The 27,114-nt window shown below is 47.1% G+C and overlaps 1 protein-coding gene across 6 annotated transcripts in view; it reads left to right on the forward strand.

The window, feature by feature from the left end:
* Positions 1 to 393: 393 nt before the first annotated feature.
* ARHGEF37 (Rho guanine nucleotide exchange factor 37) overlaps positions 394 to 27,114 on the forward strand; it is a 55,911-nt gene continuing 29,190 nt past the window's right edge. Inside the window, exons 1-4 of one of the 6 annotated variants that reach the window (XM_008255241.4) lie at positions 394 to 982; positions 1,261 to 1,411; positions 21,140 to 21,336; positions 23,723 to 23,846. In XM_008255241.4, the coding sequence (XP_008253463.2) occupies positions 21,151 to 21,336; positions 23,723 to 23,846 (310 nt within the window). In that variant the 5' untranslated portion in view covers positions 394 to 982; positions 1,261 to 1,411; positions 21,140 to 21,150. Of the gene's footprint in view, positions 1,174 to 1,260; positions 1,444 to 21,139; positions 21,337 to 23,722; positions 23,847 to 27,114 lie in introns of all 6 variants that reach the window. The other 5 variants (XM_008255244.4, XM_070076297.1, XM_008255242.4 and 2 more) reach the window with 5 other exon arrangements.

Raw genomic sequence — 27,114 nt, forward strand, 5'->3', positions numbered from 1 at the left:
GTGCAGAGTGGAGGTTCAGCACTCTGAGGCCTCAGGCAGTTTGGATTTGAATAACTGGTCTTGTCACTTAGTTGTGTGACCATGAGGAAGATATTTCCATCTCTGTAGCCTGAATTCCTCTCTCTGAGGTCGTGAGCACGTTAAATGAGACCACACCTGTAAAATGTTTGGTGTAGTTCCTGGGATTTAGTAGGCAATGCAACTATAACCAGTAGTCAGTAATGCCTGAGAAGTGAGAATAAGAGTAAAAATTAAAATTGGCAGGATCGGGAGAATTCATCTCGTCCATTCCTGACTCAACAAACAAGGTTTGGTTACCCTGATAAGAAACTTTCCATTGTTCCATAGCAATTATCACAGGAGTCCACGAGGGCGGGACCTGGCTGTCATGCTGACTTCTGTGTCCTCAGTGCCCACAACAGGGTGGGCTCTAAGGAGAGAGAATGGACCGACACTTTCAGGCCCTGGAAGAGGACAGTGGCAGATCTGTCAAGGTTGCACAGAGAGCTCGCGGGAGAATTGGGCAGGACCCCGGGGTCCTCCTCGGCAGCTGGCACAAAACTGAATGGAGGCCCAGCCCTGACGTCTGGTGATTCCAGGGCCTGCATTCCCCCTGAGTGGCCTAAGAGCCGATCCCTGTTTTCGGGGTGACGAGGCGGGGCGAGGAGACGGGCGGCTTCACGAGAAGGCACGGGTGGGTCTCGGGCGCGGCGCTAACTCCGCCCGCGCAAGCCTCGCGCTGGCTGCCGGCCAGGGCCCCGCCGTAGGGCTACCGGCCGCGGCCGACTGGAGGAGAGGCGAACGGAAAACAACCCAGCTCCAGAACCAAAATCAACAAAGGCAGGAGGCCGGTCACCCCTTCACGGCGCGCGCTCACGCACGCAGCGGGGTGAGCACCGCGGTCCGGGGCGCGCGGGTGCGAGGAGCCGGCTACGCAGTCCTCCGCGGGGCTGAGCTCCCAGGCTCTCGGCGCGCTTGCGCGGTGAGTGCGCCCTGGCTGGGCAGGATGGGGCCGGGAGGGGTGCGGGGAGCAGCTGCTAAGCAGGTGGGAAAAGGGAGAAACGCGGGGCGGGAGGGGGGAGCGGGATGCGGCGACCTCTCGTGTGCAAGGCTGTTGCGTAGTTTTGTGTGTCGGTCACCTGAACCATGTGACTCAACCGAGTCGTTTTACAGGTGGGAAACTGAGGCCCACGGAGGTGAGCTGAACTAGAACAAAATAATGATTGTTCTTTGTGTTTGTCTATCTCTGTCTGCTTCCAGGTAGGATTTGGGGAGGCTTTTTAATGAGAATCCGTACATTAAGACAATGGAAAAAATACAAGCAATTGTGAAGAAGCCTTGCCAAGGAAAATTGAAGGAAGAATAGGCAATCAAGGCCCAGGGAAGAAAGAATAAACCTGCCATCTGTAAGGTGAGATGACTTGGCTAAAGACTCTCAGAAAGGTACGGTGGGGTGCCAAAGCCAGGGCTGGAAGCCGGCAGCTCAGGTCCTGTGGGCCAGAAGCTTGGAGGGGAATGGAGAGGCTGGCAACCTGCCCAGGCACTGGGTCTGAACCTTCTGGAGGTCACTGACCCGAGAGAAAGCTGAATCCACTCTCCCAGAGAGGGGTGCATTAACAGCCTTTTCATAGTCTCAGGGTTGACCAAGTGCCTGCTGGAAGGAATGACTGCAGGCGGGCACTTGGCCCTTTCAGAGCTGTTTCTTTGCTCCTTTTAAAGAGAGCGGCCGGTGGAGGAGTAACTGCTGGCATGCAGTGCCCTGACAGCCACGGGCTGCGGGATCCTAGACGTGCACTTCAACCTCGTTAAGGCCCAATGTTCTTTGTAAGTTGGAGATAAGAGTGTCTGTTTCGTCCTCCAGGCTATTACTGTCAGACACCAGAATGACCGGAGATCCAGGGCCTGGTACATAGTAGCAGGTGCTCAATAAAAGCCCTGCCGCCCGTATCAAGGTGAATCACTGCTGTGCTACTTAGGGGCGAGTGATGATGACCTGAAAGAACATGGACTATATCCAGGATAAAAGAAAATGAAAATAATTTAAAATCCTATACATGATAATCTAAAGTCATCCCTATTTTGACTTAACAAACACAGCACATGCATTCCTTGGTGATCGCATCCTAATTAAGGGTGCAGTAAAGCCCAACACCCAATATTTGACCCAAGGTCAAATGTTGAAAGTAGATACTAATGGATGTCCTAACAAGAACTGTTAATGGATCCTCCCTCCCCTATTTCGAATGCAGCCAGCACCCAACTTGTTTGTTTCAAAACTAGAGGAAAGAGGACATAAGCTGGGACCAGGGCAACACCCAGTCTTGTCCAGCAATGGAAGCTCACGGAGTTTCTGCCAGGCTGCGGGAGTTGCTGGCAGCTGGCTCACGTCCCCCTTGAATCAGCAGATTACTGTGGCAAACAGTGCCTTGATTGATTCGGTTCAAGATCAAATAAATGGCTTTTTATTTAACTAATGAAGGGGGAGCGTGTCTTTGGGTACTGTAACAGAAGTAGAATGGCATTTATCAAGCTTGGTTGTCCAAAGCCTATTGCGTATTTATTGACAGTCTTAAGAATTTTATGGATCTAAAATTGTGAGGACAGGGCCTGGGCATATCCACTTATTTATAAAAAGAATTTCTCGTAAAAATACTGTTTTGTCTCTTCTCTCTACCTTTTTAGTCTTGTAAAATTGAGCCAGGGAAATATGGCTAAGGGTAAGCAGCTGCTATTTAATTTGGGTGAAGACACACATCACCTGTCTGGTGATTACATTCCTCTCCACATACGTTCCTCCAGGAGACATTGTGAGAGGCAGTGTGGTATGCCTGAGATGGCTCTTGTCCTCTTTCCACCTTGCTCCCAATCAGTCTTTTCTCAACTGGGAGAAGTCCTTTATCTGCAAGCACTGTGACTTTGGCAAGTTCGTTCCCTTCCTGGCGTAGTGGATTTTTTTTTTCAAAGATTTATTTCTTTTATTTGAAAGGCAAAATTACATAGAGAAGGAGAGGCAGAGAAAGAGAGAAGAGAGGTCTTCCATCTGCTGGTTCACTCCCCATTTGGCCACAATGGCTGAAGCTGTGCCAATCCGAAGCCAGGAGCCAGGAGCTTCTTCCGGGTTTCCCACGTAGGTGCAGGGGCCCAAGGACTTGGGCCATCTTCCACTGCTTTCCCAGGCCATAGCAGAGAGCTGGATCTGAAGAGGAGCAGCCAGGACTCGAACCGGTGCCCATATGGGATGTTGGCACTACAGCCTGCGGCTTTACCTGCTATGCCACAGCACTGGTCCTCCCCTCCATCCCCTTTTTAATAGTATTTATTTTGAAAGAGAGAAGAAAAGATCTTCTGTCGCTCCCCCTCTTCGTGGAGGAACGACACTAAACCCTGCCTAGGCTTCATATCCGAGTCACGGCACCATTATGTCGCTCCCCCTCTTCATGGAGGAACGACACAGGACCCTGCGCTGTTCTTTTGTCTGCTCGGCCCTCCCCGGGTTTGCTGCTGGTTCTTCCCGGGTTGGCTACAGACCCTTCCACCTCCATGGAAGGGCGGTTCCCCCTAGCCACTTTCCCCACTTCCGCGGGGGAGCAGCACACCGCCGGCCGGCTCTCTCGGGGGCTGCTCAGGTGTTCCTTCAGATAGATATTCCCCTTAGATGTTCCTGGTGCATGTTGTCTCTCTCCTCCTTTATAGTCCTCTTCCGCCAATCCCAACTTGGCTGCCCACACGCCGAGTACGCTGCTCTCCCCCAATCAGGAGCAGGATCAGCTCCTGGAGGTCATCACTCAAGTTGGCAAGAGGCAGCTGCGTAGAAGCTGTTTTCTCCTCTCCCAGCGCCATATTGTGGGAGAGCAGATGCATAGAATAAGTCTTAATTCCAGTAACTTAGTCTAGTCCGAGTTGCTCCCAGTTGCTCCCCACAATCTTCCATCCGACTCACTCCCCAAATGGCTGCAACAGCTAGGGCTAGGCCAGGCCAAAGACAGGAGCCAGAAACCCTATCTGGATTTCCCATGTGGTTGCAGGTGCCCAAGCACTTGGGTTATCTGCTGCTTTCCCAGGCACATCAGCAGGTAGCTGGATTGGAAAAGGAGTAGCCAGAACTGAAACTGGTGCTCTGATTGGAATGCCATCGTTGCAAGTGGTGACTTAATCCACTGGCCACAATACCAGGCCCTTGATGACATGATTTTGTTTCACGGTATTTTTTATAGCATCAAAAATTTTTTTCCTAGCACTGGTGTTGTGGCACAGAGGCTTGAGCCACTGTCTGCAACACCAGCATCCCATATGAGTGCTAGTTCAAGTCCCAGCTGCTCCACTTCTGATCTAGTTCCCTGCTGGTGCACCTGGAAAGGCAGTGGAGGGTGGCTCAGATACTTGGATCCCTGCTACCCACATGGGAGACCTGAATGGAGTTCCAGGCTCCTGGCTTCAGCCTAGCCTAGCCCTGGCCATTGTGGCCATTTGGGAAGTGAAACAATGGGTGGAAGACCTCTCTCTCTGTAACACTATTTTTCAAATAAATAAATCTTTAAAAAAAAAAATGCTTTCTAATTTGACCTTCCGGTTCCAACTTCAGGGGCTCCACTGGACAATATGGAGCAAACAGGCTTGCTATTTCAGGCAAGGACTTCCTTATTTGAAGATGGCTGAGCACCCCTTCCATGTCTTTTCCCTCCAGACTCATTCCCTCTGTTCCTCAGTAGGGCAAGGTTGAAAGGAGAAATCCTGAAGAAATGATTTACAGACTGCTTGCCTTAGAATCACCTAGGGGGTTGTTAAAATGCCTCACACCTGACCTACTGAATCGGAAACTTTTGGAGTAGGGGCAAGAATTTGCATGCTTAATAAGTACTCCTGGTGATTCTTATGTACCTCTGGTTACTTGTCTGCGCTTTAGGGAGTGGGATTAGTAGCAGAGACTGTGTATGTGTATATCTGTGTATGTGTCTGTATTGTTGTATAGTTATATAATGAGCAAGAGCCTTTTCCTGATTTAAACAAAAATTTAAGTGATTTTCTAAAGAAGAAATATGAATGGCAAGTAAGCGCTTGAAAAAATTCTCAAAAATTGGCCAGCGCTGTGGCTCAATAAGCTAATCCTCCGCCTGCGGCGCTGGCACCCTAGGTTCTAGTCCCGGTTGGGGCGCCGGATTCTATCCTGGTTGCTCCTCTTCCAGTCCATCTCTCTGCTGTGGCCCGGGAGTGCAGTGCAGGATGGCCCAGGTCCTTGGGCCCTGCGCCCGCATGGGAGACCAGGAGAAGCACCTGGCTCCTGGCTTCGGATCAGTGCAGTGTGCCGGCCGCAGTGTGCTGGCCGCAGCGGCCACTGGGGAGTAAACCAATGGAAAAGGAAGACCTTTCTCTCTGTCTCTCTCTCTCTCACTGTCCACTCTGCCTGTCAAAAAAAAATTCTCAAAATCATTAAGCATCAAAGAAATGCACATTAAGTTGACATTAGGATGGCTAAAATGAAAACTAACCACACCAAGTGCTGACCAAGAGGCAGAGGAACTGGAACACTTGTGTATATGACTTATAGGTAAAAATCACCAGGAGACCTAATGGAAATCCTTAATGAAACAGGGTAGAGTCCAGAGGCTGACACTTCTCAAAACTCTTTGAATTTAGTAGTTTTATCACTTTTCAGTGTGTATAACTGTTGTCTCCCCTTGGCCCCAGCTTCCATGTTTGTAAGGGTGTCACCTTGTTGGTCCAGATCCGCTAGGCTGTGCCTGAACTTTGATACACTGAAGTAGCCGACTTGCAGTGACAGAATGAGGATAGGCTGGCATGACCTGTGATTTTTAATTATTATTATTATTACTGACTCCAAGTGATCTCTGCTCCCCTTTCCAAGGGCTAACAAATCATTTGTTTCAATTAAGTGGCAGAAACCCAACACAGAGTGGCTTGGGCCAAAGGGGATAGGGGAGTGAAAATGTATTAGCTCATGCAAACAACAACAACAACAACACAACAAACAGTCCCAGAGGAATCCGTCTCCACCATGGTTGGATTGAATGGTGTCAGGGTTTACTCCCTTTCCCAATCTCTATTTCTTATTTATTTATTTGAAAGAGTTACAGGGAGAGTTGGAGACAGAGAAAGAGGTCTTCCATCTGCTGGTTCACTCCCCATTTGGCCACAACGGCTGAAGCTGTGCCAATCCAAAACCAGGAGCCAGGAGCTTCTTCCGGGTTTCCCACGCAGGTGCAGGGGCCCAAGGACTTGAGCCATCTTCTACTGCTTTCCAAGGCCATAGCAGAGAGTTGGATAAGAAGCGGAGCAGCCGGGACTAGAACCAGTGCCCATATGGGATGCCAGTGCTTCAGGCGGGTGTTAACCACTGTGCAGCTGCGCCTCCCCCCCCCATCTCTATTTCTTACTTCTGTGGTATTAGCATTCTGAGGCAGATTATGTTATGTACTTCTTTTTTTTTTTTTTTTTTTTTTTTTTTTTTTTTTTTGACAGAGTGGACAGTGAGAGAGAGAGACAGAGAGAAAGGTCTTCCTTTTGCCGTTGGTTCACCCTCCAATGGCTGCCACGGCCGGTGCGCTGCATCCGGCGCACCGCGCTGATCCGATGGCAGGAGCCAGGTGCTTTTCCTGGTCTCCCATGGGGTGCAGGGCCCAAGCACTTGGGCCATCCTCCACTGCATTCCCCGGCCACAGCAGAGAGCTGGCCTGGAAGAGGGGCAACCGGGACAGAATCCGGCGCCCCGACTGGGACTAGAACCCGAGATGCCGGTGTCACAAGGCGGAGGATTAGCCTAGTGAGCCACAGCGCCGGCCTGTTATGTACTTCTCATATGTAGTATTATCATGATGAGCTTTTCTTGCCATTTGCTGGAATATTATTGGAGGCATCTAGATCAGGAAAGGGACCTTAGACAAGTTCTTTATCCATCCAGTCAGTAGTAATGCTGCCCTTTCAAGTTTAACCATAGTAGTAACAAAACAGAGCAGGTACTATTAAGGAGTTTACCATGTACCAGGCACTCTTTTAAGCATTTTTACATGGATTTTTTTTTTTTTTTTTTTTTTTTTACAGGCAGAGTGGATATAGAGAGAGAGACAGAGAGAAAGGTCTTCCTTTTGCCATTGGTTCACCCTCCAATGGCCGCCATGGCTGGTGCGCTGCGGCCTGCGCACCGCGCTGATCTGAAGGCAGGAGCCGGGTGCTTCCTCCTGGTCTCCCATGCGGGTGCAGGGCCCAAGCACCTGTGCCATCCTCCACTGCCTTCCCGGGCCACAGCGGAGAGCTGGACTGGAAGAGGAGCAACTGGGACAGAACCGGTGCCCCAACCGGCACTAGAACCCGGAGTGCCAGCACCGCAGGCAGAGGATAGCCTAGTGAGCCACGGTGCCGGCCTATTTTATATACTTTTAGAAGCCAGCTTGTTAGCCAGGGTCTCTAGGTGGCCTCTTTTCTTTTCTTTACTGTTTTTTGTTTGTTTGTTTGTTTTTTGTTTTTAAGATTTACTTTTTTATTTGAAGGGCAGAGTTAGAGAGGGAAAGATTGAGAAAGACCCTCTAGCCACTGGTACTCCCCAAATTGCCAGAGCCAGGCCAGATTGAAGCCAGGGGGCAGGAGCCTCCTCTAGGTTTCCCACATGGGTGTAGGAGCCCAAGGACCTGGGCCATCCTTTATCACCGCCCCACGCACATCAGCAGGGAGCCAGGTCAGAAGTGGAGCGACCCGGAATCCAACAGGTGCCCACCTGGGATGCTGGCGCTGGCTACAGGTGGTGGCTTAACACACTATGCTACAGCATCTCCACCTCTCTTGTCTTTATAGGTGTTCTTCCACCCCCACTGTCCTTCAGCAGGGTCTGTTGCTATTATAATTCCTGATCTTCACCTTTGACAGCTTTCCAGGGACCATTTCTAGAGTCTCAGAACAGAGGTCTTCCTTCCTTTTTTTATTTTCTTTTCCTTTTCCTTTTTCTTTATTCTAGAAATGTTTAAATTTGCCTCCCTATAAGACTGGGGCAGGCTGCCATGGATGCTGTTCTCGCCCAACTGTGCCGTTTTGCTTTCTGCAAGAGCTTCAAGATGATGGTTTCATTTCCCCAGGGGTCTCCATGGGTCCACTTTTCTATTCATTTTGTCTGATTGGTCAAAGTTATGTTCTAAGCATCCCTTCCCTGTTGCTTCTTTTGTCTTGCAAGGGATGAATAATCAGGATGTCCAGCGTGTTTTTAGTGTTTAGTGTTTTTAGTGGAGTGAGACTTGGAGCAAATAACGGAGGATTTTAAATATTCAATCCTTATTATAGAGCCATTTTCCTTGTTCTTTGGTATGTTGTGGCTGTTCCAAATACTGGCTGAATAATTATGTGAGTTCCCAAATCCCTATGTTCCAGTGTAGACAGAAGAGAAGAAGGGAGTTAGCTCACTCTTATCTGGTGCTAGAGTTAGAGGCAACAGCTTGCTGAAAAAACATTAATTGTAAGGCATTTCATTTAAAAATTATTTTTTGCACAAAAGCTATGTGCCATGTTGATTTTAGCTATTGATTGCCTATCACAAGACATAATGTAGATTTCAGGACTGAGCATGAACTGGACTGTGAAGATTCTTTTTCCAGGGTTGGCCTGGCACCTGATTTACCTTAAGCAAGCCACATTCCTCAAGCGTGTTCTCTGAGACAAGCCTCCTTATCAGGCCAACCCAGGAAATGGAACAAGGGCACTCAGCTGGCTCTCCTAGGCTTTTCAGCTACATTTGACCTTAGAGTGTCATATAGATAGTGGATAACTGAAATTGTATCATGTGGTTTTTAAATTTGTGTTATCAAAATATTTGCACAGCAACCTGAAGTTATGAGAATAGTACAGGAAATTCCATGTACCCTCTATGCTGTTTTTTCCAGTGCCACATCTTAATTAAAACACACACACACAATATCAAAACCAGGAAATGGGCATTGGTGTGATACGGCATATGATTGTTCTGTATGATTTTATCTCATATAGATTTGTATAACCACCATCACCATTAGGATCCCAAACTTTTCTGTCGTCACAACACTCTTCTTGGTGCCCTTCCTTTATTGTCACATATACCTGCTCCCTACCCCACCCCTAACCTGGCAGCCACCAATCTGTTCTCAAGCTCTGTAATTTTGTTTGTAATTAAATAGAACACATAGGGGGCCGGCGCGGTGGCTCACTTGGTTAATCCTCCACCTGCGGCGCCAGCATCCCATATGGGCGCCGGGTTCTAGTCCCGGTTGCTCCTCTTCCAGGCCAGCTCTCTGCTGTGGCCCCGGAGGGCTGTGGAGGATGGCCCAAGTGCTTGGGCCCTGCACCTGCATGGGAGACCAGGAAGAAGCACCTGGCTCTTGGCTTCGGATCGGCGTAGCACTGGCCGTAGCGGCCATTTGGGGGGTGAACCAACAGAATGAAGACCTTTCTGTCTCTCTCTCTCACTGTCTATAACTCTACCTGTCAAATAAAAAAAAAATAGAACACATAGTATGTAGCTTTCTGAAATTGGGCCATTTTTTTTTTTCCATGAGGCGTCATTCCTTGCAGAACCTCCAAACTGTTGCTATGTATCAATAACTCGTACCTTTTTTATTTCTGAGTATTCAGTGGTGTGGATGAACCACAGTTTGTTCAATCTTTCATCTATTAAAGGACATTTTAGTTTTCAGGTTTTAAATATTACAAATAAAGCTACTATGAATACTTGTGTGTGGGTTTTTGGGTGGGCCTGTGTTTAGTTTCTTTGGGTTACAGGCCAAAGGGTATGATTCCTTAGTTGTATGGTAAATGGGTATTCCATTAAAAAATGTTTATTTGTTCTCATTTTATTTGAAAGGCAGAGATAGGTCTTCCATCTGCTAGTTCACTCCCCAAATGCCTGCCAGAGCCAGGGCTGGTCGAGGCCAAAGCCAGGAGACTGCAACTCCATCTGAGCCTCCCGCATGGGTGGTAGGAACCCAAATACTTGAGCCATCACCTGCAGCCTTCCCTGGTGCACATTAGCAGGAAGCTGGAATCAGAGGCAGAGTATTCAGGATTTGAATCAGACACTCTGATATGGGATGCCAGCATCCCAGGCAGCAACTTAATGCTGTGCCATGTGCCCAGCCCTGGGTGTTTAATTTTTAGAGAAACTGACAAACTATTGTCCAGAGTGGCTGTAGCATTTTCAATCCCCAGCAGTAGTGTTTGAGGAATCTAGTTTCTCTAGCTTTTGGTATTACGTATTTTTTGGTAGCAACTTTATTGAGATACCATTCAGGTCATCTAATTTGCCCATTTTAAATGTATACATCAGTGGTTTTTAGTATACTCACAGACTTCTGCGGACATCACCACAATAAATATAGAACATTTTCAGGAACCCCAGAAGAAACCTTATGCCCTTCTGTCCCATGCTCCACCCCCTCAGCCTGAGGCAACCGCTAAGCACTTTCCATCTTTATAGATTTGTCTATTCTGGATATTTGTATCAGTGCACTCACAGTCAGAAAGTGCGTGGTCCTTGTGACTGCCTTCTCTCACTTAACACGACGCTTTCAAGGTTCTTTCATGTTGTAGCATGTCAGCGTTCATTCCTTTTTATTGCTGAATAATGTATTTTTGAAGAAATAAAAGTGTGTTTCTTTCCTGTAAAAGTACAAATTACACAGACTATAAACTAAGGGATTATAAAATGCTGCTACAGAGAGTTTTGGCCAGGCCTGCTTAGAGGTCTAGATTATAATTAACCTGAGGGCAAATTAACGCTTTTTAAAGGATTTTTTTTTTGAAGTTCTTTTTAAAGTATTACTTATGCTTTCTGTTTACTTAGCAACAGTTCTGAGTCGTGGGACCTGAATAGCTCTGCTGGGATTTTGAATGGAATCTTTTTAGAGAAGCTGTGTACAAGGTAGTGAATGTTGGTGATCCTGGCCAGGGACAGAACAGCAGACCAGGGCAGTGTTCAGGAGCTGGGACAGAGGCGTGCATCAGATGGCATCCATTCCAGTGTCTCTCTGGGCCCCTTGCCCTCTAAACAACCTTTCACTCAGTTTAAATACAAGTACCATGGATCAGGGCTTATGGTCCAAGACAGAAAACTTTAGCTACCACTAATATATCCATGAGAGCTCTTTATTTAGAAAATAGGGGGCCGGCGCCGCGGCTCACTAGGCTAATCCTCCGCCTTGCGGCGCCGGCACACCGGGTTCTAGTCCCGGTCGGGGCGCCGGATTCTGTCCCGGTTGTCCCTCTTCCAGGCCAGCTCTCTGCTGTGGCCAGGGAGTGCAGTGGAGGATGGCCCAGGTGCTTGGGCCCTGCACCCCATGGGAGACCAGGAAAAGCACCTGGCTCCTGGCTCCTGGCTCCTGCCATCGGATCAGCGCGGTGTGCCGGCTGCAGCACGCCGGCCGTGGCGGCCATTGGAGGGTGAACCAACGGCAAAGGAAGACCTTTCTCTCTGTCTCTCTCTCTCACTGTCCACTCTGCCTGTCAAAAAAAAAAAAAAATAGGTATTACTTGTCAGTGTTGTGAGATGCAGGGGAGGATATGACTAGGTGTTCCTCTTGCCTCCAAGAGCTTGGTGTCTAGCCAGGAAGATGAACCTTGTCATAAACAACGCAAGTACAAAGTTGAATGGGATGCATGCCACTTTAAATATTTTTTTAAAGATTTATTTATTTATTTGAATAGCAGAGTTACAGAGAGGCAGAGGCAGAGAGGTGTCTTCCATCTGCTGGTTCACTCCTCAGATGGCTGCAACCACCAGAGCTGTGCTGATCTGAAGCCAAGAGCCAGGAACCTCCTCCGGGTTCCCCACATGGGTGCAGGGGCCCAAGGACGTGGGCCATCTTCTACTGCTTTCCAAGGCCATAGCAGAGAGGTGGATTGGAAGGGGAGCAGCTGGGACTCGAACCAGTGCCCATATGGGATGCCGGCACTGTGTGCAGAGGCTTTACCCACTACACCACAGCACCAGCCCTGCCACTTTAAATATTATGAGGCATTATGAGCGTATATCAAAGAATGATACAACAGATACCCATATCTTTACCTCCTAGCTTTTTTTTATATAACATTTTTGCCATTTTGATCCAGATTTTCTTGAACTAATACAACATCTCAAATACTCAGCAATAAAAAGGAAGGGACTGTTGAGGCACCCAGCCCCATGAATCTCCAGGGAATTATGTTGCTTGAATAAGGCTAGTCCTAAAAGGCATTTAAGACATTCTTAAAAAGTTGTGACTATAAAAATAGAGAACACGGAATGGCACAGTGGTTTAATCCGCCAACTGTGGTGTTGGCATCCCATTTGGCTGCTGGTTCTAGTCCCGGCTGCTCTTTGTTATGGCCTGGGGAAGCAGTAGAAGGTGGCCCAGTGCTTTGGCTCCTGCACCCGAATGGGAGATCCAGAAGAAGATCCTGGCTCCTGGCTTCAGATCCACTTGGCTCCTGCCACTGTAGCCATTTGGGGAGGGACCCAGCAGATGGAAAACCTTTCTCTCTCTCTCTCTCTCTCTCTCTCTCTTTCTCTCTCTCTTATTGTCTACATTTCTGCCTCTCAAATAAATAAATAAAATCTCAAAAAAATAAAAAAAGTAAAAATAGAAAACAGATTTATATGTTACTAGGCTGAGGATGGGATGGAAGCTGGAGCCAAGGGGGTAAAAAGGCACAACGAGGTGTAATTGTATGGAAATATTCTGCACTTGCCTGTATCCATGGCAGTGTACAGGCTGTGCTGTTGTACTACTTGTGCTTTTGTAGTGTAGTTTTGCAAGTGTTACCGCAGGGAAAACTGGGATGAATGTATGGAAATCCTATGTATATTTCTTTTATTTTTAAAAAGTCTTTATTTATTTATTTTCAATTTATTTGAAAGGCAGAGGGAGAGAAACACAGAGATAATCCATCTGGGATTCACTCCCCAAATGCTTGTCAAAGCCAGGGCTGGGCCAGGCTGATTCCAGGAGCCAAGAACTCAGTCCTGGTCTCCCACATAGGTGGCAGGGACCCAAGCACTTGAGCCATTCATCATCTGCTGCCTCCCAGGGTATGCACCAGCAGGAAGCTGGAATGGAAGCAGAGTAGCCAGGAGTTGAACCAAGCACTTCAGTATGGGATGCAGGCCTCATAAGCAATGTCCCAACTTTGCAAACTACCTGTCCTTGTGTATTTCGTATCAATGCATGTGAGTCTATAATTATCTTAAAATTAAAGTAAAGGGGCCAACGCTGTGGCCTAATGGGAAAATCCACTGCCTGCAGTGCTGGCATGCCGTATGGATGCCGGTTTGAGACCTGGCTGCTCCACTTCCGATTGATCTCTCTGCTGTAGTCTGGGAAAGCAATGGAAGATGGCCCAAGTCCTTGGGCCCCTGCACCCATGTGGGAGACCCAGAAGAAGCTCCTGGCTCCTGGATTTGGATTGGCACAGTTCTGGCTGATGTGGCCATCTGGGGAGTAAACCAGAGGATGGAAGACCTCTCTCTCTGCCTTTGCCTCCCTGCAACTCTACCTTTCAATAAATAATCTATTTTTTTTAAAAGAAAAGCTTAAGTAAAAAAAAGTCTCAAGTTCCACCAAGTTGCCTTTGATACTCTCCTCAGTTCCATTCCCATGCTTCCCTTCCCATGGGTTACTGCTATCCTGAATTTATTGCTTATTTCCGTGAAATTGTTAATACCTGGGCCACATTTATATGCATCCCCAAACAATATCCAGTGTTGTTTTACATATTTTAAACTTTAAAAATTAGTCTTGTACTCTACATATTCTTCTGGGACTTTTGTTTTTCTTTATAGTGTCTGTGGGGTATCCATATTTATATGTGAATGTATGGTTTATTCACTTTCACTATTCAGAATCCCATTGCTGCTACAACTGTATGACTATATGACAAGTTATTTATCCACTCTTCTGTTTAGACTGTTTCCAATTTTCTATTATTGACAGTGCTATTATGAATACTCTTGTGTCTAGGGAGAAATTTCTTGAAGACAGGATATAGAACTGCTTGGCTTGGTAGTATGTACGTTTTTAACTTTTCTAGATATTGCCAGATTGCTCTTTACCATGGTTGCAATGATATACATCCCATGTTAGTATATGAGACTTCTCACTGTTCTTTCATCTACACGTTCACGGATACTTCGTCTTTGTGAATATGATGGGCCAACTTGCTATCTCTGGGGATCTTAAGTATTTGCATTTAACTTGCTACTAGTGAACTTTGTGGTTACCTATTCATATCTGGGTTAGCCTGGGTGTCGTTGAAGATAACAGGAATCACCCTATTTTAAGAAGAAAGAGATTTAAGTATTAGGTACTCAGCAAACATTTGGGGGCTGGAAGAAACAGGCTGTGGGCTCCAGGAGTGAGCTCCAAACAATTAAAGAACCTATTTCCCTCAGCAACAGCCAGGAAGCTTGAGATTTGGGAAGCACTGTCCCAGATTCAACGCTGTTAGCCACCACCCACTGCATTGCCAAAATTGTTGACTTCAGTACAATGCAGCACCTGCCCTATTGAATGGATCCCTCCAGCACCGCCTTTCTTCCTGCTTAACTGAGTTCTAAATTCCAGGTTCACACACCAGGCTGTCTGGTGGGGCTGAAAACATACATCAGAGAATCTTAGCTGCCAGAAGTTAGGGAAGCTGCTGTTCAGTGTAACAGCAAGATCCTGTAGAGGGAGGTTGGTACTGATGCTTAGCGAAACAAAATACTATGTATAAACAATGCTCTTTGTATATTTTTCTATTAGATTGTTTTTTCCCCCTGGAGATCTTTCTACTTTATATGAAAGGCAGAGATACAGAGAGGCAGAGGCAGAAGAGAGAGAGGGAGAGGTCTTTCATCCACTGGTTCACTCCCCAGTTGACCAAAACGGCCAGAGCTGTGCCAATCCGAAGCCAGGAGCCAGGAGATTCTTTCAGGTCTCCCATGCAGGTGCAGGGGCCCAAGGACTTAGGCCATCTTCCACTGCTTTCCCAGGCCATAGTAGAGAGCTGGATCGGAAGTGGAGCAGCTGGGTCTTGAACCAGTGCCCATATGGGATGCTGGCAGTGCAGGTGGCAGCTTTACCCACTAAACCACAGTGCTGGCCCCTAGATTGCTTTGTTTTAGTGATTCATAGAAATTCTATGTATAGTCTGAATATCAAAGTTTTGAAGATTGCTTTCATTTCAAATACGTTCTCCTGGTCTGAGGCCTACCTTTTCCTATTGATTGATAAGTAGACTATTTCAGTATTACTGTAGTCAGATTTTTCAGTCTTTTGTGGTTTGTAACTTGTGAGTTTTGTTGAAGAAATCCTTTCCATATGGAGAACATAAAAATATTTTCCCGTGTTTTCTTCTAAAAATGTTTAGTTTCACACTGAAAATAAGTCTTTAACCCATCTGGAGTTTATTTTGGGTGTGATGTGGGATTGCATTTATTTATTTTTCAATGAGGGAAGCCAATTATGCTATTATCCCACATAGACCATCCTCTCACCAGTAAATTACAAGGACACTTCTTTCATAGAGCAAATTTTCATATTTACTGTGGTCTGTTTCTTGGCTCTCTAATCTGTTCCACCTATCTTTTGGTCAGCTCAACATTAGTTGATTATTATGGCTTTAGAGCAAGGCTTTATAACTGGTAGGACAAGTCTTTCTACCTTGCTCTTTAGAATTCCCTTGGGGTATATACTCTTCCATCTTTGTTTTAGAGTCATTTTATTGTGTTCCATTTTTTAAAACCCTCTTGAAAGCTGTCTTGGAATTGTCCTGAATCAGTCTGGGAGAAATTTTCATTTGTATCTTACAGGATCTTCCTATACGTTATCATGGTATATATACATTTATAATTAGTTCATAAATGTATTTCAGTAAAGTTTTATAATTTCTTTTATAAGCATCTTTTTTAAAAAATATTTATTTATTTAGAAAGAGTGAGAGAGAGAGAGAGAGATATCTTTGATCTACTGGTTCACTCCCCAGATGGCCACAATAGTCAAGCTGGATGAGGCTTAAGGCAGGAGCTTTATCCATTCTCCCTTGTGCATGACAGGGACCCAACACCTAGGCCATCTTCCGGTGCTTTTTCCAGGCCATTAGCAAAGAGTTGGATCCGATAAGGAACAGCTGGGACTCGAACCAGTGCCCATATGGGATGCCAGCATTGCAAGTTGCTCCATGATGCTGGCTTCCATGAACATCTTATGTATCTGTTTAATTAATGTACTTAGGAAGTAATAAATCTTAGTATTTATTATTACTACAATTTACATCTTATGGTTTTATCTTCAAATTGTACTTTTTAGTATCATTACTGATATATGTAGAAATGCAACTTTTTTCTTTAAGATTTATGTATATTTGAAAGGCAGAGTTATAGAGAGGCAGAGCAGAGAGAGAGAGAGAGAGAGAGAAAGAAAGAGAGGTCTTCCAGCCACTGGTTCATACCCTAGATGGCCACACAGCCAGAGCTGTGCCGATCCGAAGCCAGGAGCCAGGAGCTTCTGCCCAGTCTCCCACGCAGGTGCAGGGGCCCAAGCACTTGAGCCATCTTCTACTGCTTTCCCAGGCCACAGCAGAGAGCTGGATCTGAATTGTAGCAGCCAGGACTCAAACCATGCCCATATGGGATGTTGGCACTGCAGGCGGCAGCTTAATCCACTATGTCACAGTGTTGGCCCCACAATTTATTTTTAATATTCATATTAAATTCCCACTTTTTTCTCACTTTTAGTTCTTTTAATATGTATTTATTTATTTATTTGAAAGGCATAGTGAGCAAGGGGTATGAGGGGAGACAGATTTTCCATTGCCTACAACAGCATAGACAACAGCCAAGTGGAAGCCAGGAGCCAGGAACTGCATTCTGGGTCTGCCATGTGAGTGACAGAGACCCAAGTAGTTAAACTGTTATCTGCTGCCTTCCCAAGTACATTAGCAGGAGGCTGGATCAGAAGCAGAGCAGCCAAGACTCAAACCCACACTCAGATATGAATGCCAGTGTTCCAAGTGGGACTTAACCTGCAGCACCACAAAGCTCATCCCTGGTTTTTGGTTTTTATCAAATTATAAAAACATATAATTTAAAGAAATGGATAGTTCTATACATGTTATGAAAAGCCAGACAAATAATTCTATAATAATTGTTAGGAGAAACAGCCTGTCTCACCCTTTCTTCCTGTCCCAGCCAGCACCAGGCAATTTCTTTTTTTTTTTTTTTTGTTTTTTTGTTTTTACCTAATTCCTTGAGTATTTACCTCCATGTCATTGTGTAAGGAAGTTCAAGCTTTCTGTCTAAAGGTTCCATGTTTGAGTCTGCTGAAATAAACTGACCGGAGACAGGATACAGGAAAAAGCCCTAACCTTGATTGTAGTTCTTTGTGACAGAAGAGCCTTCAGGCTGAAGACCCAAAGACCCAGGGTGAGTAGCCACTGTTTCGTGTAGGTTCAGCAAGGCATGGACAGCCATGTAGAAATGGGAGTGGACAGGAAGGGAGTGAGTGAATGGAAATGGATGGAATGGGGGACCCTGCAGTGCCTCTCCAGGTTCTTGTTGATGGCTCTTCTGTACGGGTATGGTTAGGGGGCAGGACCCTTTTGCAGAATGGCCTACAATCGAACAAGGTAGGTCGGAGATTTTCTTTGTGGTTAGCTCCTCCCAGAAAGTTAGAGTGTTCCTTTTGAGGTTTTGTGATTGGCCTTGTGCATTTTCTATGAGCCACCCTGAGAAAGAGGGAAGTCTGCTGTTCTCTGTGGCTTACCTGTGGGGAAAATGTGAGGTGAGGGCAGGAGGGCAGAAGCTGGGAAACTTAGCTTATGCCGCTGCTTCTGACCCTTCCATCTGGGGTATCATTTTCTGGGCCCCAGCACCTGCATGCGCTGCTGCTGCTTCTAGGTACTGTTATTCGACTTTTCCAGTAGTTTCTGAGAATGGAAGTGTAGGAGGTAAATTCTCTGCACCCTCTGAGTTCTGCGATTTCTCCTCCGTGTGTTTAGAAATGGTGTTTGTTTTAACTTCCTGTGTTTGGGACTTGTCCTTCTTAGATCTCAGTACTCGTATCTTTCATAAATCCCGTACGATTCTTCACCTTGTCTCTTCAAATATTGCCCCTCCCACTTTTTATTCGTGCTTTCTGGAACTCATGTTTGTTGCCTTCTTTTGATGTCCATAGCCCTTAAATTTTTTGTCATTTTCCCCCATGCTGTTCTCTCTTTCTCTTGAGCAGTCTGAATAATTTCTTCATATATATCTGCCCCTTTGCTGCTTCTTTTTCCCAAATATCATTATAGTCTGTCCATTTTAGTTTTTAGTTTGAAATGCTAACTTTTAAATTTCTATAAGCTCCATCTGACTCATTTAAAATTGCTCAGGTCTTTCTGCTTTTTATGTAATGGTTTTTGTGTTTCTCATTTACTTTACAGTTTTGATTTGGTGGTTTGATTATCAGATGTTCTTAGGGTCTAGTCCTGTTTTTGTGGTTTCTGCAGATGCTGACTTGCAGTGGAGTTCTTGCAATTTTGGATGCTAAGCTCATCTTCAGGACAAGGTTATCTGTAGCCTGGGTTAAAGCTGTGTCTTTCTGGCGGCCTTTTTACTTTGTCCCATGTCACTCAGAGTATTTATAGCATTAGGCCAAGCTTTCTTTTTGTGTTCTGTTCTGGGCTTTGGGCTTCTTGGAGCACGCATGTAGTACAAATTTGTACCTAAAACCCAATGAAGGCAGCTCTGTGTTGGGGCTCAGCAGGCAGTGCCTCCAAGTGAAGACCTCAGAAACTAAGCTGCTCTCTGACCTTCTCCTGCCCCCTTGCCTCTTACCTCTCATTCTCCCCCAGGTTTCCTCTTTTTCCAAGTGGGTCATAGAAAGAAAAACAAAGCCAGCCATAAAATCTAGACCCACTGCTCTCACCACCTCACCCTGCCTTTCTGTCAAAGAACTGGCTATGAAGAAATTCTCTGACCTACCTTGGTTGATTATAGGTCACATGACCTCTGTTCTAGAATGGGTCCTGTCCCATATCCAGGAGGAAGAGCTGCTACAACTGAGGGACCAAGAAGAAGCTGAGCAGATGGGTCTTGCTGGGTTTCCCCACTCAGTGTGTTTCCATTTGCTCATACCCTTTGTGTGCAATGCCATGTCTACACCACAGTCCATGCTTCATTGAATCAACACATAAAAATGGATGTCCTGGGGCTGGTGCTGTGGCATAGTGGGCTAGGCCTCTGCTTGCAGCACCAACATCCCAAATGGGTGCCAGCTCATGTCCCGGCTATTTCTCTTCCAAACCACTCCCTGCTAATGTGCCTAGGAAAACAATAGGAGATGGCCCAAGTGCTTGGGCCCATGCAGCCATGTGAGAGACCTGGAAGAAGTTCCTGGATTCTGGCTTCAAGTGGGCCCAGCTCTGGCCGTTGAAGCCATTTGGGGAGTGAACCAGTGGATGGAAGATCTTTGTCTCTCCCTCTCTCTGTAACTCTCCCTCTCAAATAAATAAATAATCTTAAAAAAAAAAAAAAAGATGTCCTGGGGCCAGCACTGTGGTACAGCAGGTTGAGCCACCACCTGGGTCACTGGCATCCTGTATCAGAGCACCAGTTGGAGTCCTGACTGCTCTGCTTCCGATCCAGCTGCCTGCCAATGTGCCTGGGAAAGCAGAGGGGAAGATAGACCAAGTGCTTGGGTCCTTGGGTCTTTGCCACCCAAGTGGGAGACCTGGATGGAGTTCCAGTCTCCTGACTTCAGCTAGCTCAGGCCCAGGGAATTGCAGTGATTTGGGGAGTGAGCTAGCAGATAAGAGATAGTCTGTCTCTCTTTCTCTGTCTCTGTCTCTCTGTGTCACTATGCCTTTCAAATTAACAAAGAAAAGAAAGAAATGGATTCCACCTTGGGTCTTCAGGTCTTCAGTCTGAAGCCTCCTGTGTCACCCAACACTATGGTCAAATGAGTTTGTTGTGCTTGTCTTGGATGACGGGGGTGTCAGTCATAACTTGTCATGATGGGCAGTCCCATTGTTGGGACTTTTCAGAGCAGGCTTTTTCCCTCACCTGGGACCCAAGCCAAGACGGAAGAAGTGGGTCTGTCATCTTCTTGACACATTCACTGAAAGCCTTCAGGGTCTCCTTTATGAGGGAGCTTGCCTCCTGTTCCTGCCTGGCGCAAGTCCCCAGGAAGCAGAGATGGGCGCGGCCCCTGGGCCACTTCCCTTGGGCCACAGCTGCATCAGCTCAGCTGCTCCCTGCTCTGCTTCAGTTCCCTCTGGCTGGGGGCTCTGTGATTACCTATACTCCCATGGGTGCTGTGCCTCGCAGTGGAAAGGCAGTGTGTTCTAGCTGAGCTAGCATTTCTAAGTGTTCTTTTTCAGGCCATCTGGTCTGCAGTATTGCCCTTTCTGTTCCTTATGTTTAGAGATGAAGTGCTGTGGGAGTTTCAGAGAAGAAGAGTCTACTTGTGAGGCAGGAGGACCAGGGCTGGCATTAGAGAAGGCAAATGTTGGAGCACAGAGACGCGGGAGGGGCCCAGCAGGTGTGGGAGCACAGAGCCAGGAAATGGCCCTTCAAGAGGGAAGAAAAGCCTGCACTCTCTTTGCTGCAGAGAACCAGGTTGAGGCCAGACCATGGAGTGGCAGGGAGCGATTTAAAGTGTCCCGGCCACAAATGCCATGGTCACAAGCTTTGTTTCACGGGGTTTCATCTGGAAGCATGTTGCAGCTGATTGGGGGTGGGTGGCAGCACCAGAGAGGAGTTTGGGTTTGAAGGGGTGACCCTGGGGGCTGTGGAAATCGCCCAGATGATAGTTCATAGGGACTGATAGGGTAGTGGCTGGTGGGGAGAGGAGGGAGCCCGTGGGAGAGAAAGGACAAGAGACACTCAGCTGAAACAGATAAAGAAATCTAGGTCATATGCTGGGGAAGAAATAGAAGAAAAGCCAAGCGAGCACATTGCCTGAATCTTGAGAACTGGTTTTAAATATCAATAATCATCTGAGCTGGTTTTTTTGCCTTTTAATATTGTCCAAATACGGCCCACAAATGCTCACAAACAGTTCATCTTGACTCTTTGCAGCAAACGATGTTTTTAGGTCTCTTGATGAATAGTTATCTTTGAAGTTGAGACAGCGTTGCTCAACAGAAGTGACTTGGATGATTTTGCTCTTCTTAGAACCTGCAGACATGGCTGATCCTGGGGCAGACGAGCCGTCCTCCAGGTCAGGGAGTCCAGCGGGTGAAGGTCAGGATTCTGAGGACAGATCCTTGCTCCATCAGAGACTGGCCATCAAGGAGCTCATTGACACCGAGGTCTCCTACTTACACATGCTCCGACTCTGCTCCTCTGACATCAGGAGCCGCCTCCAGCAGGTACTTGGGTGGGACCTCACACAGCTGTCTTTACTGGGGGCCAAGGTGGGACACAGTTCCTCCACCTCATGTGCTTTCCTGGGGCAGGCTGGATGGAAAGGAAGCATGCTGAGTGTGAGGTTGCACAGACCTGAACATAAGTCCTGGTACAAGCATTTTTTGGCCATGCCATCTTGAAGAAGTCCTTGAATAGCTCAGTGTCTTAGTGTGTTCAACTGCTAAATGGGAGAGAAATAATCTCTTTGAAAGTTAAATGAGGTAACAAGAAAGCCCTTTCTAAGTTTAGAACAAATTGCTCACATTGACCTGCATTCTCTTTGTCATGAATGTGGGGTGGTAACATGGACAGATGATTATGGTGATGAGTTCCTATTACAGTATTCATTAAAAACATTTTAAACATTTATTTATTTGAAAGGCAGAGAGAGAGAGAGGTCTTCCATCCTCTGGGTCATTCCCCAAATGACCCCAACAGCCAGAACTGCACCAATCCGAAGCCTAGAGCCAGGAACTTCTTCTGGGACTCCCACGAGGGTGCAGGGATCCTTGGCCATATTCTGCTGCTTTCCCAGGACATAGCAGAGAGCTGGATTGGAAGTGGAGCAGACAGAACTTGAACTGGTGCCCATATGGCATGCCAGCGCTGCAGGTGGTGGCTTTAACTACCATGACATAGAACTGGTCCCTAAAAACATTTTTAATAAAAATTTATTTGAGGGAGAGGGAAAGAGAGTGAGAGAAAGAGTGCTCCTATCTGCTGACTCACTCCCCAAATGGCCACAATGGCTGGGGCCAGCTGGGCTGGGCCAGGCTCAAGCTGTGAACCAGTAGCTCAGTCCAGGTCTTCCACATGAGTCCGGGGACCCAAGTACTTGAACTATAACCGGGGTCTGCATTAGCAGGAAATTGGGAGCTGGGAGCCTGAGGTGGGTATTGAATCCAGATACTCCTGTGTGGGCTGTGGATCTTTTCTTCTTCTTCTTCTTCTTTTTTAAAAATTTATTTATTTGAAACACACACACACACACACACACAAAGAGAGAGAGAGAGAGAGAGAGCGAGAGAGAGAGAGAGATCCTCCATCAGCCAATTCACTTCCCAAATGGTTGCAATGGCCAGGGCTGTGGCAGGCCGAAGCCAGGGACCAGGTGCTTCTTCCAGGTCTCCCACATGGGTGCAGGGGCCCAAGCACTTGGGTTATCTTCTACTGCTTTCCCAGGCACATTAGCTGGGAGCCAGATAGGACATGGAGCAGCCAGGACTGGAACCTCTGCCCATAAGGAATGCCAGTGGTGCAGGCAGTGGCTTTACTCACTATGCCACGACGCCAGCCCTGAATGTGAACCTCTTAACTGGCAACTTAATCACTAGGTCAGATGGCTTCTCTGTGTTCATTCTTATATCCACCTCTGCTTCTTATCCAACTTCCTACTAATGTGCCAGGAAAGCAGCCATTGATGGCTCAAGTACTTGGTCCCTGCCACCCACAAAGGAGATCCAGACGGAGTTCCTGGCTCCTGCCTTGGACATGGTCTAGCCCGGCCCCAGGTTTGCAGGCATTTGGGGAGTGAACCAGTAGATGATATTCTCCCCCCTCTCTCTCTGTCTCTCTTGCTGCCTTTCAAATGAATAAACTTTTAAAAAAGAAATGATACAGGCTCTCACTACAAAATTTCAAGTCTGTGAGCTCCTCGTTTCATCTCAGTCTTGGTGCATAAATAATGGACTTTCAATTAGTATTTCTTGGATGAAATACCAAAGTAGAGAGTGTAGAAGGTGAAGGACTTCTCTGAGTTTACCTCTAGAAATTAAGGTTTTTTTCTGTATAGGAATTACGCAAGCAAATATATATATTGTTAGTTATTTTATGGAAAATAGAAAGTCTAGATACTTTTCTGCAGGGAGCAATCCCACTGATTGTGCACTCAGTGTATCCTCCACACCTGTGTGTGTGTGTGTGTATGTATACACATCCTTCTTTTACCAGGGACTGCCTGGTTACTCAGCCGGGAGTTCAGGATGCACCTGGAGGTAGTTACCAGTGGTAAGCACTGAGTGTGTCAGAGCTGGAAAGGAGCCTACATTCCCACATTCAAATGACAACCAAGGAGACTGAGGGCAGAATAATGACAGCTGGCAGCACCCCTAGGGTAAAGCCCCAGTTTAGCTTCCCTTCCTCACGGAGGGCTCCATCTCTTCCTCTCTTTTTATAGAGTGCTGTAAGTGTTCAATTAATAACGTTTCTACATCACTGCAAACATTCCACTGGGCCAGCAAGTCCTGAGAGTGCTGGGACCAGACCGTTCCGGACTGCACTCCAAAGCCTGCAGGTGCAGTCACTGAACTGAAAGCCCAGCCCCTCCCATGGCCTCTTTGTCCCTTCCAGCTGCCGCAGGGAGACCTGGATGTCCTGTTCTCAAACATGGATGATATCATCAAGGTGAACGACAGATTTCTTCATGATCTGCAGGAGACGGCTTCTGAGGAGGAAGAGCAAGTGCGCCTAATTGGTAAGCAAAGACCAGGGTGTTGTCAGCCTGAGATGCCCGTGGAATTGTCCTCAGCATGTGATCGGTGCTGAAATGTCCCCAGTGTCCCTGGGACATGCATCTCAGTGGTGCATCTGCCTTAGGGGTCCCTAGAACACAACCCATCTGAGCCAGCAGGGCCCTGGAATAATACTTAGTTCAAACTGGGACTGCGGCCCAGGGACCAGGAAGGACAACCTCATGGTCCCATGATTGCTAGTGGCACAGCTGGTGTCCATTTACTCCATGCTGCCTTACTGAGCATCTGCAGTTTTTTGTGTAGTCACTGCTATGTGCTATGGTCACAGCACCATGAGAGAGGCAAGATAAACTGATAGAGAATTTTGGGAAGAAAACTGTCATTTGAAGAAAACAAAACAATTATAGTAACTCGTAGGTGTGAAGGATTGCCTCCTGAGCAGAGAACATTTGCACTGGGATCTGAATGTTAGGAAGGAGCCAGCCAGGAGGAAATCTGGAGGAGAGGAGAGAGAATGGCCATGCAAAGGACCTGAGGCAGGGATAAGCTTGGCGTGGTTGAGCGGCGGCAGACAGAACGTCAATGTGGCTCCATGGGGATTAGCGGCTGGAGATTGCTGGGGGTAAGACAGCCAGCCAGCAGGGACCCGATCCTGCAGAGCTCTGTAGGTCAAGTGTAAGGAGAAGCTACAGGACCATGTTGAGCAGGGAAGTGACATGGCTCCATTTGTGGTCTGCAGGGATCTCTTGGTTTTTGTGGACAGTGGATTCTGGGGGGAGGGGGGTGAGTTGGAGGCTTTACCATGGCCCAGGTGAAAGAGGAGGATAGTCTCCCAGTTCTGGAATGGTTAGGGTCACCAGAGAAGAAAGAGAGGTTAGGGTCACCAGAGAAAAAAGGACAAAAAGACGTCATGGTCAGGGGCTTCCTAGCAGAGTTGGGAAGGACGGTGAGTGGGCACCAGATGCTCTGGGTGGCAGAGAGGAGGAGCAGGTGCAGGTCCCCAGTGCTGTGGTGCCCAAGTCACTCTGGCCTCCACACTACTGACCTACCCTTTCCTAGACATGACGATGACGATGGGATTAAAAATGACAAATCTGCCAGCACACTTAGAAAACCACTTTCTGAATGTTTACTGACCTTTGGCACTGCTCTATGTATAATGACTCATTTAATCTCACAACCCTCAAAGGTATGTGTCATCTCAGTGCCAGTTAAGGGAGCTAAGGTACAGAGGGAGGAAGTAACCTACAGAAGGTCTCACCAGGAATTGAGTGCAGGCCGTGGGTCTCCCAGAGCCAGGCCTCTCGGCCACTGTACCAGGTCACTTTTATGGGGTACAGGGTGAGGGAGAAGCCTGGGTGTTTGAAAATACAGTTCCTAAAGAAGCAACGATAGAGTATCCTTATTGCCTACCAATGATGAGTACAAAGGTAAAGAAAAAGAGGCCAGCCTTGTGGCACAATGGGTTAAGTTGCTGCCTCTGGTGCCAGCATCCCATGTAAATGTCGATTCGGATCCCAGGTGTTTCACTTTGAATCCAGCTCCCTTCTAATGTACCTGGGAGAGCTGCAGAAGATGACCCAAGTGCTTGTGCCACTGGTGCTCATGTGGAAGTTCCGGGTGCAGTTCCAGGCTCCTGGCTTTGGCCTGGCTCCCTCCTGGCTGCTGTGGCCATTTTGGGAGTGAGTCAGCAGATGGGAGATCTCCCTCTCTCTCTCTCTTTTCTCTCTCTGTCTCTCTCTTTCTCTTTCCCTCTCTAATTCTCTGCCTTTCAAAAATCAATCAATAAATCTTAAAAAGTTAAAGAATAAGATTTGTTTTAAGTACTTGTAGCTATTCCTACCTTTTATCAGTTTATTTCTGTTAATGATTATCACTTATTTGAGTGAAATTGATACGGCCTCAAGCTGAAAGCTTTCGAAGGACTTGGGGTCCGAGATTGGGTCCCTGTTGCAATTTTTTTTCCAAGATGGTTCCATATACAGGTCCTCACTTGTCAACCTCTGCCTTCCTCCTGGACACAGAGCCAGGATGCTGTGCTGTGTCCCGAGCATACCTGGCAACATCTCCGCTGGCTGCCCTCATGCTGCTCTAGTTGGGTTTCTGGGTAAAATACAGGCTAACCAATTACGTTTGCGTTTCAGATAAACACCAAGTTGTTTACTATAAGTATGTTGCTACTGTTGCAGGAGACATACTTACACTAAGGATTGAGTCTGTATTTATCTGAAATGCAGCTTTAACATTCCATTCCTCTCCGTTTGGCTATGCAGTTCCCTGGCCTTTATAGAGCTTTCAGGAAGCGCCCTGCTCTCAGTGCGTTTTCTGCTGCTGTGACAGAGCACCTGCTGCTGGCTGGTTCATAAAGAATGGAGACATGCTTCTTCCCGTTCTGGAGTCTGGGAAGTCCCAGGATGAGCCACCCATGTGTGGCAGGGGCCTCCTTGCTGGGCTGTAATGTGGCAGAAGGCATCACCTAGCGAGAGACAGCACCAGGGGGCTGAACTCACCTTTGTGTTATTCTTTAAAAATTATTTATTTGTAAGGCAGAGTGATAGAGACAGCAGAAACTGAGAGGCAGAGAGAGAGAGAGAGAGAGAATATTCCATTCACTGATTCAGTCCCCAAATGGTTGTAATTGCCAGGGCTGGGCCAGGTGGAGGACAGGAGCCAGGAACTCCATCATGGTCTCTCACATTGAGGCATAATGCACTTGGGCTGTTTTCTGCTGCCTTCCCAGGTATATTAGCAGAGGCCTGGGAAATGGAAAAGCTAGGACTTGAACCTGTGCTCTGATATGGGAGGCTGACATTGCAAGTGGCAGGTTAACCCACTGTACCACATTGCCAGGTCCCTAAATTCACTTTTATAACAAACTCACATAAGAAAACCTATTTCTTTTTTAAAAATTTATTTGAAAGGCAGAGTTACAGAGAGAGGAGAGAAGAGATGGAGAAAGAGGTCTTCCATTGGGTGGTTCACTCCCTAGATGGCCACATGGCCAGGGTGAGGTCAGGCCAAACCCAGGACCAGGAGCCAGGAGCTTCTTCCAGGTCTCCCATGTGGGTGCAGGGACCCAAGCACTTGAGCCATCCTCTGCTGCTTTCCCAGGTGCATTAGCAGGGAGCTGGATCAGAAGTGAATCAGCTGGTACACAAACTGGGACCCATATGGGATGCTAGTGTACCAGGCTGTAGCTGAACCTGCTATGCCACAGCACCCACCTCTTTGAAAAAAAAAAAAAGATTTATTTATTTATTTGAAAGGCAG

Source organism: Oryctolagus cuniculus, chromosome 6 (genome assembly GCF_964237555.1).
Source record: "Oryctolagus cuniculus chromosome 6, mOryCun1.1, whole genome shotgun sequence".
In the NCBI taxonomy this organism is placed as follows: domain Eukaryota; kingdom Metazoa; phylum Chordata; class Mammalia; order Lagomorpha; family Leporidae; genus Oryctolagus; species Oryctolagus cuniculus.